The following is a 13840-nucleotide window of genomic DNA, read 5'->3' as shown; positions in this document are numbered from 1 at the left end:
GATATTTTCATGAGGGCGTACAACACAGGTGTTATGAAGTTCGTACCAAAATACAGACCGAGGGAGAGGGCTAAAAAGGACTGGTTTAATGCAAGATGTGCAAAGGCAAAAGAAAAGAGAGACAAAGCGTGGTCAAGATTAAAAAGAAACAAAAATCAAAGAAACAGAGAAGACTTTAAGGCAACGAGAAATGAGTACGTGAAAGTGAGAAAGGAAGAAGAGAAACGATACGAAAAGGATATTGTGGAAAAGTGTAAGGAACAACCTAAACTATTTTATAGATTTATAAATGGAAAAATTAAATCAAAAGAAACAATCAAAAGACTGACTGAAGAGAATGTAGAGATCAAGGATCCCAAAGGCATGGCGGAATTATTTAACAAAAAATTCAAGCAAGTGTTTACCAAAGAATCATTATTTAATGAACCACAAGAAAACAACTTAGATGTATATATGGAAGAGGTCAAAATAGATAAAGAGGAGATAAAAAAACTATTGGGGGAATTGGAAGAAGGGAAGGCCGTGGGACCGGATGGAGTTTCAGGTTTTATACTTAAAGAGTGCAGAAATGAGTTAGTTGGCCCGATATATGACATCATTAGGTGCTCAATTAAAACGGGCACAGTGCCTAGGGAGTGGAAGAGGGCAGAAGTGGTACCTATATACAAAAGTGGAAAAAAGGAAGAACCCCTAAATTACAGACCGGTGTCTCTGACCAGTGTAGTATGCAAAATATGTGAGAAATTAATAAAAGAACAATGGATGAGATTTCTAGAAGAACATAATCTAATCACAAACAATCAATATGGGTTTAGGAAAGGCCGCTCATGTGTGACAAACTTGCTGAGCTTTTACTCAAGAGCGACGGGCAAATTACAGGAAAGAGACGGATGGGTGGATTGCATTTACCTAGACTTAATGAAGGCATTTGACAAAGTTCCACATTCAAGACTGCTGTGGAAACTAGAAAATAAAGGAGGATTGAGAGGGAAACTGAAGTGCTGGATGGAAAGCTACTTAAGAGGAAGAGAGATGAGAACCGTGGTTAAGGACACTAGATCGGAATGGAGAACGGTGGAAAGCGGAGTGCCCCAGGGGTCGGTTTTAGCACCAGTACTCTTCCTAGTCTATATTAATGATATGCCAGAGGGAATAAACAGCTACATGAGCCTGTTCGCTGATGATGCTAAACTGCAAAGACATATAAGAAACAGTGAAGACTGCAAGGAGCTGCAAGAGGACCTAGACAAGATTTGGAAATGGAGTCAGAAATGGGAGATGAAATTCAATGTGAAGAAATGTCATGTTATGGAAATGGGAAAAAGTGTAGAAAGACCAAAATGGACATATAAAATGGGAGATGGTGAAATATTAAAGAAAGTAAATGAAGAGAGAGACTTGGGAGTAATAATGCAAGATTATATGCAACCAGGAAGTCATATAAATCGGATCTTTGGTGATACATATAACATGGTGAGAAATATAGGCATAGCATTCCACTACATGGACAAAGAAATGATGAAAAAATTAATAACAACTATGATCAGACCTAAACTAGTATACGCGGAAACAGTGTGGTCTCCACATATGAAGAAACATAATAAAAATAGAAAGAATATAGAGGATGGCAACAAAAATGGTTCCAGAACTGGAGGGACTGACATATGAAGAGAGACTAAAGGAAATGGACTTGCCAACACTAGAACAAAGAAGAGAAAGAGGAGACCTAATACAAATATATAGGCTATTGAGTAAAATGGAAGAAGTAGATAACGAGAAATTGCTACTAAGAGAAGAACCTTCCAGCAGGAATACTTGAGGACATAGTGAAAAGTTGAGGAAGGGAAGATGCTCAAGAGACATAAAGAAATATAGCTTCCAACAAAGAAATATAGAGGTTTGGAACAGATTAAGTGAAGAAATAGTATCGGCGAAGAGTGTGCAGAGCTTCAAGGAAAAGTTGGATAATTATAGATACGGAGACGGGACCACACGAGCGTAAGCCCAGGCCCTGTAAAATTACAACTAGGTAAATACACAGAAGGGGAGATGAGAAGGGTGTGGGGAGGGAGTGGCAGAAGGGAGTCAGGTCAGGACCTGACCTGACTCCCTTCTGTCCCTCCCTCCACACACCCTTCCCATTTCCCTTTCTGTGTGTGTGTGTGTGTGTGTGTGTGTGTGTGTGTGTGTGTGCGAGCGAGTGAGTGAGTGAGCGAGCGAGTGAGTGAGTGAGTGAGTGAGCGAGCGAGTGAGTGAGTGAGTGAGTGTGTGTGTGTGTGTGTGTGTGTGTGTTCTTATAATCTAATGGGGAAGGAGAAAGGGAGGAAGAGTGATAGAGTGAGAGATAAGACTAAAGATAAGAGGGTGTGAGAAAGGAGGAAACAAGGGAAATGAGTGGAGGAAATGGGACGGGAAAAGAAGAGAGAGGTAGGGAGGGTCAGGTAAAGGTGAGGAAAGAGGGGGAGAGAAAGGGTGTGAGTGGGAGGGAAAGAGATTAAAAGAGAGAGGTAGGGAGGGTCAGGTAAAGGTGAGGAAAGAGGGGGAGAGAAAGGGTGTGAGTGGGAGGGAAAGAGATTAAAAGAGAGAGGTAGGGAGGGTCAGGTAAAGGTGAGGAAAGAGGGGGAGAGAAAGGGTGTGAGTGGGAGGGAAAGAGATTAAAAGAGAAAAACTGGGAGGGAGGTGAAAGGAAAAGAAGGAAGAAATGAGAAGGAAGGAGAAAAATACGGGACGGAGAGGGAGAAGGAAGAAAGGAAGTGGGGAGGAGTGAACCAGGGAAAAGACTAACGGCGCAATAGGCCGCGACGGAAAAATAAAAAATAGGTAGGTGACGTAGGTGCTTATTTAGGTGTGTTCCTACTTACATTGATTTATATAATTTTCATTTTTTTAGCTAGAAAATGCTTATTTTACTGCAAAATCCCGCGATATAGCGAAAAAAACGCGATACGATACAATTTAAAAAGCCGCGATACGGCGAGACCGCGATAAGTGAACCGCGATATGGCGAGGGATTACTGTATACAGAAAAGACAGAACAGGGAAGAGTGGTGGAGGGGTGATGATATCGGTCAAAACAGACTTAAAAGTGATAAAAGTGAGAACAGGATTAGAAAATAGGGAAGTTTTAAGTGTTCTATTACAGTTGAAATGCAGTGAAAATCTGACAGTAATGTGACATATGTGTCACCACACACAGCCAGCTGTACAAGTGAAATATATAACAACCTGTTAGAAGGTACAAGTAAAGCATTAGAGGATACTATTAGAAATAGCAAAAACCTAATTCTAGCAGGAGACTTCATCTGTAACAATGCCAAACGGGAAAAGTTTGAAGTGGAAGGTGAAGAAAACACATGGGGAGCTGAAGCATTAAAATTGGCCACAGAAAACCTCATGACACAGTGGGCAAGAGATGAAGAGGATGAACCAGCAAGATTGGACTTTATTTTCACTAAAGGAACAGACTTGTTAAGTGCAGCATGAGTGGCCACTGGGAAAAAGTGACCATGAAGTGCTACAAATAGAAATTGACGAAGAATGTGAAAAGATTGGTTCAGAAAATCATAAAGAGAAAAGAAAAAATTACAACAACGCTTGGTATAATGATTTTCAAGCCTTTTTTTTCAGCATCAACTGGTTAGAAATAAAAGAGCTAAAAAAAGTACAGCATAAATATGATAACTTCTTTAAAACTTATAATGAAGGTGTAGTAAAGTGGGCATCCTTCTTTGTGATAAAGAAAAGGGGGAAAAAAAGAGTGGCTTAATACAAGATGTCGGGAAGCAAAGAAGAGGAAAGGTAAAGCATGGAGAAACTTAAATAGGAGAAGGAATGCCACAAACAGGGAAGGCTATTGACAAGCTAGAAATGATTACACCAAAGTGAAGAGAGAAGAAGAAAGAATGAATAGGAAATAATAGAAAATTGTAAGGAGGACCCAAAACATTTTTTATAGACATGTAAATAAGAAATTAAGGAAAAAAAGATGTAAATGCGATCTAAGTGGGTGACCAAGTCCATGAGGATGAAAAGGAAATCTGTGAAATATTGAATGAAAGCCTTCAAAAGGTATTTACCCAAGAGACAGAATTTGAAGAGAGGGATGAGGAGAGAAGTGTCAAGAGAATTGGAAACATAAAAGTGGATAAAGCGTGTTTTTCCGTCACTTTTTTCGTCAACTTTTTTGAAAATTTTTTTATTGAAATGCTATATCCTGTCACACACAAACTGTGTCTTTTAAACTGTTTTGGTTGAAACTTTCCCAAGGAATGTAAACAAAAGGAATGTAAACAAACATGAAGCAACGCTTGCTCAAAACCCAACAATACTGTGTGTCTCACTGTTGTGAGACTTACGCAAAGAACAAGCCAAAAAAAGTGCATGGATGATGTGCTCATGGTTGGTCCGGAGAAAAGAAAGTGGTGAGAAACAGTAAAAAAGAGCTGAGTTTTTAGAGGGATGAGACTCTGAAGAAAAGGATCAGATGGATCAAGAGCCAGTACCACAGACTCTGGAGTTAGTGTGACCTCTCTCTTATTGCCAGAAGTGACCAGGGATGAGGGAGCTGTCACTGCAGGGAGCGTTTGAGACAGGTTGGGAAGCACGAAGGAAGTCGGTTTTTGGTCTTGAAATGTAAAAAAAGGAAAAAAAAATTTGCAGGAAGAAACTGATGATGATGATCAAATTCATGCGATATTAAGTTCATGAACGATGAAAAAAAAAAGAAAAAATCGCATTAATCGACGGAAAAAGTGCTAGTGTGACACCGCCTTAAAGAAGAGAGACTGGGGCTATTGAAATCACTAGATGGTAAGAAGGCAATGGGTCCAGATGAAATATCTGGCCAAGTACGTACTAAAAGAGTTTAGTGAACAGTTAATAGAAACAGTTCATGACATTATAAGTTGCTCCATTAAGACAGGAAATCCCAGTGCATTGTAAGAGGGCACATGTGGTTCCATTATATAAGAGTGGAAATAAACAAGAGCCGCTGAACTTTAGACTGGTTTCCCTAATAAGAGTTAAGTGCAAGCTGTGTGAGAAGGTAATTAAAAGACAGTGGGTGGACCATCTGGAAAGAGAGAAGATGATAAATGAAAGTCAATTTGGATTCAGACAAGGTAAATCTTGTGTCACAAATTTAATATGTTTTTATTCAAGAGTAATAGATATAGTGCAGGAGAGAGACGGATGGGCAGACTGCATATTCTTGGACCTAAAAAAGGCATTTGATAAAGTTCCACATAAAAGATTGCTGTAGAAACAAGAACATAGAGGAAGATTAGGGAGAAAATGACAGAATGGATGAAAAATTACCTGACAGAGAAATGAAAACCATGATCTCTTCGTGGAACTCATTGTGGTACTGGAATAAACACCAACCAGCTGACATGCTCTTCTTCATCTTGTGACCATAACTTGCTGACCTTGCGAGAAAATGCCCAACATGCTGGTGACCAAGATTCTCACAAGAATCTCGATGAGTTTCCTGTGAAATGCAGCCGACTTTGAATCTCTGTACAAAATTCCCGAGAAAATAGTGGTTGGGTGACTGTGTTCACACGTGATGGGGCGGGATTCACAGAGATGCACGCTAATTGCCCACGGTGAAAACTACAAACTATTGATTTAACAATGAGCGTTGACTTCAGATTCACAAAGCTTTCATTTCGTTATAGTTAGAGCAGTGGTTCCCAAACTTTTTCTGATTGAGTACCACTTGAAGGTCCTGTACCATCGGCGCATACCACCTGATTCCAGAAAAACACATTTCGATCAGATATCAATTTATTCATAATTAGAACACACAAATGAACCAACAACAAAAAACACAAATCATTCATTAAATTTTAATGTGAGGAATGCAACTGCTTCTTCTCCACCAACTGGTCGATGCGTGGCATAACTCTGCTTACAGCACATCGAAAATCATGCCCGGGCGCAGCAAGACGGTTCTTGCTCTTTGACTTGATATTCATCATGATTGAGAACCCCTGCTCACACTCCCACGTAGAGGGGAAAATCAGTAGCTGGGGAACAGCGCGATGGGCCAGTATCGGGTATGAGGAGGCCATGCTCACCCAGAAGTTTATAGGACAGCATTCCTTGTGCTTCGCCTTTGTTGTCTCATCAGACAGGATATCTATGAGCGCCTCTTGTTCCCCGGTCCCGAGAGGCACATCGGCTGAATCAATGGAGAATGGATTGGTGATAGAGGCACAACATGTCACATCCGGGAAGTAATGCTTCAATTCAGTCTTGAGTAGTTAGAGGTGATGGACGATTTCTTGGGAAAATTCATCATTGGGCTCGATCACAAGAGATCCGAAAGTGTTCACGAACCACCTGTAAGACCCTCGCGTACCACTAGTGGTATGCATACCACAGTTTGGGAACCACTGAGTTAGAGGCTGCTGATTGGGTGAGGATCGTCAATGATGTCATCGAACTCGGTGAATCACAAGCGTGTTTTCAGAACTGTCAGCCAATCGTAAGGCAGCCGCCTTTAGCTGTGGCTTCAAAACGACCCGTTCTTTCTTCACATTTTCTTCCTTTTTTCAAGGTACATATGTTGAGATAACAAGGGAGTAAAGTGGGAAAGTAGTCTGCTTCTCCACAGGTTGGAACCAATAAAGGCTTTTTCGGTGTTTTCAATACCCTGAGTTTCACGATCCTCGAGTCTAGCGCCATGCCTTCAGAACAAAGCTAGCGCGAAACACGAGAGGGTACCATAGTTCTCATATAATGAATTCTCTCAAATGTGTTTCATAGGTTTTTTACACATTTCTTATGGAGGCAGTGGCTGAAAGGTCAGTCTGTTAGCATGGCATCCTGGAGGACCTGGGTTAGAGTCCAGCCCGCCATTACAAGCTGACAACTTTCACTTATCGCCAAGTCACCAAAGACTACCCACATGCTGCCCTGAAGACCACATATTAACCCAGACTCTAGATTAACTTCCTATAGAAGATAAAAAATGAGCTCTGGGGACACTATGAGTCAAGCAAGATGTCACTGCTATAAGGCTCTTGACTGTACCATAACAGGCTGAGGCCAACCACCATGCCCCACCAAGAAAGCCTGCTGGTGCCATAGGCTGGATGTAAAAAAGAAAAAATGTAGACTGGTAAGCAACCACTATCATCACTACTGTTTGACTGATGGTGCGCTTGGTGGCGGCCTGGTGTGCGGTGAGCCAGGAGCACTTTGACTGCCCACAAAATTGCTTGATGTTAAATCCGTGGATGTTGAGGTTTGAGTGTGGTGTGATATTCTTAACAATCTGGGGTCAAAAGAGAAAATTTCAGCTAGTGCATCCTTTTTTGACATGTAAAGCAAGTCTTCAAATAACTTGTTTCCTCTTAAATGTGCTGGACAAAGTGTGGTAAATGTCTAGGGTAGGTACTAAATACTACAGCATTTTTTTATTTATGCTATACAGAGTTCCCTTATATTTTGCAGCAGTAACTTTCTTGACTCCACATCAATGGCCAAGCTGCAAATACTCATACCACATCAAACCTCATTCAATATCATTTTTTTCAGTCACTGGCAATACTTTTCTGCTTCTCTTTAACACTTTGCCATCTTTTCTGTTAACCCTCTCGCACATGATAAGTTTCAATAAGTTTTCTTTTCTGTGCTCATTTCAAACTTCGGGTCTCACCGGTCGAGGCAGTTTTTTTAACGCGCCGAAATTTTTTGTTTCAGCTACTTTCTTACACCAAACCTGCATTTATCATTATACATAATATATCAATGGCTTCCTTATTTGTTGTAGTTTTCATGAATCAATAAAGAAATAATATTAGTAATTCATAGGACCGTTGATGGACATGGAATAAAGTGCGCATAAACAATTTTTCTACTAAAAACTTTGTGGGTCAACTTTTCAAGGTAGATGTATTTATAATAGTAGAGTTTTATCAGGATTCTTATGGTTCCTTCAAATCTCCAATCGGACAATTAGCACCACAAAATATTTGCAGAAAAGTAAAAATACTGAGTAGGGAGGAGGGAGCAGGTCTAGCAGGGACGGAAGTACGACTCCTGTTCTGTCCGGTCCTGTCCTGTCCTCCACGCTGTCCCATTCCGTGTCTTCATTTCCTTCTAAATCTAAGTCTTTTTCGCTCTCATCACTTTCGCAAAGTGGGGAATGCTTTCTGTTTCACTCTCACCACTACTTTCACTGTCTGAGTACAAGAGTGGGTAATATTCCTCAGGTTTCAGGGGCCTCCGTGCCATTACGTATTTACGTCCTTACGTAATTCACAAAATATAATACGCTACTGCCTGTAAAGAGAAGAGAACACAAATTGCACCCAATAAAATGACTGTATTGCACTATATAACACTATTATCACTGGGCGTGGTAGCCCACAAAAAGTTCAAAGCCCATTGCAGAGAGACGTGAAGCTTGACTGATGAGAGAGTGAACGGAAACTATCAATGTTTTCTCAACCACGCTCAAATCTGTGGATGCGGAGTGTTGCCAATCAGTTAATTTTGGAGAGGGTGAGGAAACTTACCCTCAAACAAAAAATGACGCCATTGGAGTGAATATAACTATTTAAAAGTAATATTTTTGTTCAAATTGATGCCAATGACATCCTGGTGCTCTTTGGCCCTAAAAAATTTTACACACCATTGGCGGCCCGGTGCGCAAGAGGGTTAATATTTTTCTCTGATGTGGCTGAACTGTATACATCTATGAGCCATGTGGAAAGTGTGATGATGACAATGAGATTAATAGCAACACTGATGACTGTTTAGGACAATGCACAGCTGAGGAGTGAGGCGGTGGTGGTGGTGGTGGTGGTAGTGGTGGTAGTATGGGCCCCTGTAGTGCTTCTTTATGCTGCTGCCACACACTTGTCTTTGTGGCGCAGTGGTTAGCAAGCCTAACTATGAATCTATGGGCCTGGGTTCAAATCCTGGCCTGGGCAGTTGGTGCACAGCCCACACAGCAGTTCATCCATCCTTTTGGGATGGTTAATAAATGGGTACCTGGAAAAACCCAGGAAGGTAAACTGTGGTAACCCAGATGTTGCACTGGACCTCAGCCACGTGTACCTAATAGAGTGCATGCTCCCTATTTTACCCTGCATGTGGCGGGAATTTCAAATTTGTGTAGCACATTTAAGAATATTTCAATTTTTCTTTTATTGGTTTATCCTGTGAATAATAAATTCATAAATAAAAATAGAACAGTATATGTATTTTTTTCAGTTTACGCTGACTTTCAACTGAATCCTCCCCTTCCTCCTGAACAAGGAAATTACTAGATTAATGATAATGAATAGTTGAATATTGCTTTCCCTTATGTATTTTTTCTTCTATGTTCTGGTCCAGGGTGTATCTGCTGTACCACTCCTGGGCCCAGGTGCTGCTGGGGGCACTGGTGGGCATGGTCCTGGGTTGTGGCTGGTTTGGGATGGTCCACATCATGCTCACCCCGCTATTCCCCACCGTTGCATCATGGTAAGGTTTTCAATAAACCTTTGAATTCTCTCTCTCTCTCTCTCTCTCTCTCTCTCTCTCTCTCTCTCTCTCTCTCTCTCTCTCTCTCTCTCTCTCTCTCTCTCTCTCTCTCTCTCTCTCTCTCTCTCTCTCTCTCTCTCTTTTTTTTTTTGATGAACTGAGATGTCTTGCTCTAACAGAAAATTTTGACATAATTGTTATAACCGAAACATTTATTGACACCACAAATATTGATTTAAGTTCCGAATACAACATAGATGGCTACAGACTCTTCAACAAAGATCGTGTAAACCGTAGAGGCGGTGGCGTCGCCCTTTTTGTCAAAAGCTATTTGCAACCCACTGACAAAACACCAAGAAACAGTAACGTTGAACATTTGTGCGTGCGAGTAAACATTGCAAAAGTCAGTTTAAATATATATGTCACCTACAGACCTCCCGGGCAATCACTCGATGACGACCTTGAAATGTACAGCGTTTTAAGGCAGTCACTTAATAACAACGACTCACTGATATTAGGAGACTTTAACCTCCCCCACATCGACTGGGTGACACTGTCAGGTACAGAAGGCGAGTCACATAGAATGATCGAATTTCTAGAAGAAAATTATCCAAGCTGAATGGTTTCTGAACCAACTCGACAAGATAACATACTCGACCTTGTTATAACGACCCAAGATAGCCTAGTCAGTAATCACGGTAGGAGAACACCTCGGTTCTTGCGATGATAAATTAGTGCGCGTCGACATTAGAGCTCAAACATCAGTGACTGAAAATAAAGTAAAGGTGCCCAATTTCAAAAGAGCTAACTTCGTAGAAATCCGACAAAAACTAACAGAAATACAACTATCAGATGACAGCACTGTAGAGGAAGCCTGGCTAAACTTTAAAAATCACTTACTCACTCAGCAGAACATATTCGTCCCCTTGTGCGAGAAGCGAATTAACACTAATAAAAGCCCACCTTGGTTTAACAGCGAAATTAAACACTCAGTCAAGGAGAGAAAACTGTTTTACAGGTTAAAGAAAGAACAAAGCACGCCCGAAAATTTTAGACTTTATAACAATGCCAGGCGACGAGTAAAAAGATTAGTATGTCAGGCAAAGCGTAGATATGAAGAAAATATTGCAGCCAACTGTAAAAATAATCCGAAATCTTTCTTCAGTTACATAAACAACAGAAAGGCGATCAGAAGTGGAATTGGACCTTTAACAAACAGCGACGGTGCACTAGTGACTGACAGCCAACACATTGCAAACCTCTTAAACAATTACTTTTCCTTGGTGTTTTTTTTTTTTTTTTTTTTTTTTTTTTTTTTTACCTTGCTGCCTATTGCGCCGGTAGGCATCTTCCCGGTGGGGCCTGATGGTCAGCCCAAGGCTTCTTCCAGGTGGGGCCTGATGGTCGGCCCAGCCCGTTCTGGCGCAGGCGAATGTTTATAGTGGCGCCATCTTGCATTGGCTCATGCTGCCCCCCGGAACTCGTTCTAGATTCACTTGGACAGCTTCCTCTAGAGTCCGGGTTGATGGGTGGTCTTCAGGACAGCATGTGGGTAGTTTTAAGCTACTCGGCGGTGACTGAAAAATCCGAGGTGGTAGCATGGGGATTCGAACACGCGTCGTCCATCACGCGGTGAATGTGGGCCCAGTATGCTACCAGTTCAGCCACCGCCTACTAACAGTCTTCCTCCCGCTACCACCAACACCAGTACTAATGTAAATCTCAAGCATGCATTGCCTAATTTTGAAATAACAACCAATGAAGTCCTTAAAGCTCTCCATTCACTTAAAATAAATAAAAATCCCGGACCCGATAAAGTATATCCTATACTGCTTAAAGAAACAAAGAGCGAAATAGTCTCCTCCCTCACAACCGTATTCAATATGTCCTTGCGACAAGGCATCGTCCCTTCGGATTGGAAAAAGGCTAACGTGACACCGATTTTTAAGAAAGGAGACAAAAAAATACCAGGTAATTACCGACCCATTAGTCTAACTTCAATTGTAGGTAAGTTACTTGAGAGCATAATTAGAGACAAAATTGTGAGTTACCTCAAAAGCCACTCATTAATTGGGGATTCACAACATGGCTTCCGTAACAAAAGATCCTGCCTATCAAACCTATTAACCTTTTATAACGACCTCTTCTCAGTTTATGACGTAACCAAATCATTGGACGTAGTCTATCTTGATTTCCAGAAAGCGTTTGATAAAGTCCCACATCATAAATCACTTTATAAATTAAAGCAAATAGGTATTGACGGTCAAGTAAACCAATGGATCGCGAATTGGTTGAGCAACAGACAACAAAGAGTGGTGATTGACGGATTTAACTCAGAGTGGGCGCCAGTCACTAGTGGCGTCCCTCAGGGCTCAGTTCTTGACCTAGTGCTCTTCATTATTTACATCAACGACGTGGATGTTGGACTCAATAATCGCATTAGTAAATTTGCAGACGACACAAAGATTGGTAACTCGGTTCTCACTGACGAAGACAGGCAAAACCTCCAAGAGGATTTGCACAAAATTTCAGCTTGGTCAGATAGATGGGAGATGCCCTTTAACGTAGACAAGTGCCAGGTCCTTCAAGCTGGAACAAGAAATAAGAAGTTCGATTACGAAATGCGCGGCGTTAAACTCACAAGCGTTCAGTGCGTTAAGGACCTGGGGGTCAAAATCGCGTCAAACCTCAAATTCTCACATCAATGCATCGATGCAGCAAATAAAGCGAACAGAATGTTGGGCTTCATTAAAAGAAACTCTTTATTCAAGAATAAAGATGTAGTACTTCTGCTCTACAATAGTTTAGTCAGACCCCACTTGGAATATGCGGTACAGTTTTGGGGCCGTATTACTAAACATTTCATCGTCCAAGAACACATATTTGACAAGACTTTCATAGGAGTTTGGGACATTTCCAGGAGTAGGTTTATGGCCCTGGTGGTAGTCTGACCCTTCTTCTGTACCGTGAATCTAAAGAAACACTCATTAGAACCCGATTGATCCCCTCCTTGACCTTTAGAAATAGTTGATATGAGAAGCGAGTGTGTCTTATAATACTGACCTTGGTCTCCTCACCATGCAAAGGACATTGCTAAATTAGAAGGTGTTCGGCGTCGGGCAACAAAAATGATCCCTTAACATGTTCTCTTTTGAGAAACGTCACCTCCGAGGAAAACTGATCGAATGTTTTAAAATACTTAATGGTTTCACGAATGTAGACAGAACAAAATTGTTTATGATCGATGACACTTTGCGAACGAGGAACAATGGCATAAAACTCAAATGTAGACAAGTAAGTTCAAACTGCACCAAATTTTTCTTTACCAACGTTGTAGTGCAAGAATGGAATAAGCTCCCACCGTCAGTGGTCCAATATAACACAATTGACTCCTTTAAAACCATAATAATTGTACAGTTGGCAGCAATGTTCACTTTGCCTGACTTACTAGTCTTTTCATTCATCGCTCGGCTTCATGATAAAGTTTAATATGTGCACTTTCTTTAGTCTGTAAAACAAATTTGTTAGATTTTTGCTTTCAAACCAAGGTGGACTTCTGTTAGTGTATGTCACTTCTCGCAAAGGGGTATGTATTCTACTGACTGAGTAGTCTATTTTTAAAGTTAAGCCAGGCTTTCCCTTCATTGGAGTCATCTGATAATTGCATTTCTGTCAGTTATTGCCGATATCTGTGAAAATTGCACTTTTGAAATTAGGCACCATTATTTTATTTCAAGTTAATTTTTTTGAGGTCTAATGTCGACACATTCTAATTTGTGATCACAAGAACCAAGATATTCTCAAACTGCAACATTACTGACTGGATTATCTTGGGTCATTATAACAAGATCTAGAATGTCATTTTGTTGAGTATGTTCAGCAACCATTTGACTTAGGTAATTATCCTCTAAAAATTCAAGCATTCTGTTTGACTCATTTTCTGTATCTGAGAGTGATGCCCAGTCAGTATGAGGGTGATTAAAATCTCCTAACATCAATAAATCTTTTTTTTTTTTTTTTTTTTTTTTTACAACAGAGGAGGCAGCTCAAGGGCACACAAAAAAAGAAAACAATAATAAAAAAAAAGCCCGCTACTCGCTGCTCCTAGAAAAGAAACAAAAGAGGTGGCCGAAAGCAAGATCAAATACGGGAGGAGAGGTGTCCTGATACCCTCCTCTTGAAAGAGTTCAAGTCATAGGCAGGAGGAAATACAGATGAAGGAAGATTGTTCCAGAGTTTACCAGCGTGAGGGATGAAAGAGTGAAGATGCTGGTTAACTCTTGCATAAGGGGTTTGGACAGTATAGGGATGAACATGAGTAGAAAGTCGAGTGCAGCGGGGCCGCGGGAGGGGGGGAGGC

The 13840-nt window shown here is 40.9% G+C and overlaps 1 protein-coding gene across 3 annotated transcripts in view; it reads left to right on the top strand.

Annotated features, from left to right (window-relative positions):
• The window catches only part of LOC126997291 (dolichyldiphosphatase 1-like), an 86407-nt gene that overhangs the window by 67506 nt on the left and 5061 nt on the right, over positions 1–13840 (top strand). For all 3 annotated transcript variants that reach the window (XM_050858291.1, XM_050858290.1, XM_050858289.1), the window contains one exon: positions 9352–9480. In XM_050858291.1, coding sequence (XP_050714248.1) covers positions 9352–9480 — 129 coding nt within the window. The remainder of the gene's footprint in view (positions 1–9351; positions 9481–13840) is intronic.

Source organism: Eriocheir sinensis, chromosome 12, assembly GCF_024679095.1.
Source record: "Eriocheir sinensis breed Jianghai 21 chromosome 12, ASM2467909v1, whole genome shotgun sequence".
In the NCBI taxonomy this organism is placed as follows: Eukaryota; Metazoa; Arthropoda; class Malacostraca; order Decapoda; family Varunidae; genus Eriocheir; species Eriocheir sinensis.
The sequence above is the reverse complement of the archived record's forward strand: the minus strand, read 5'-3'. Positions and strand labels throughout refer to the sequence as shown.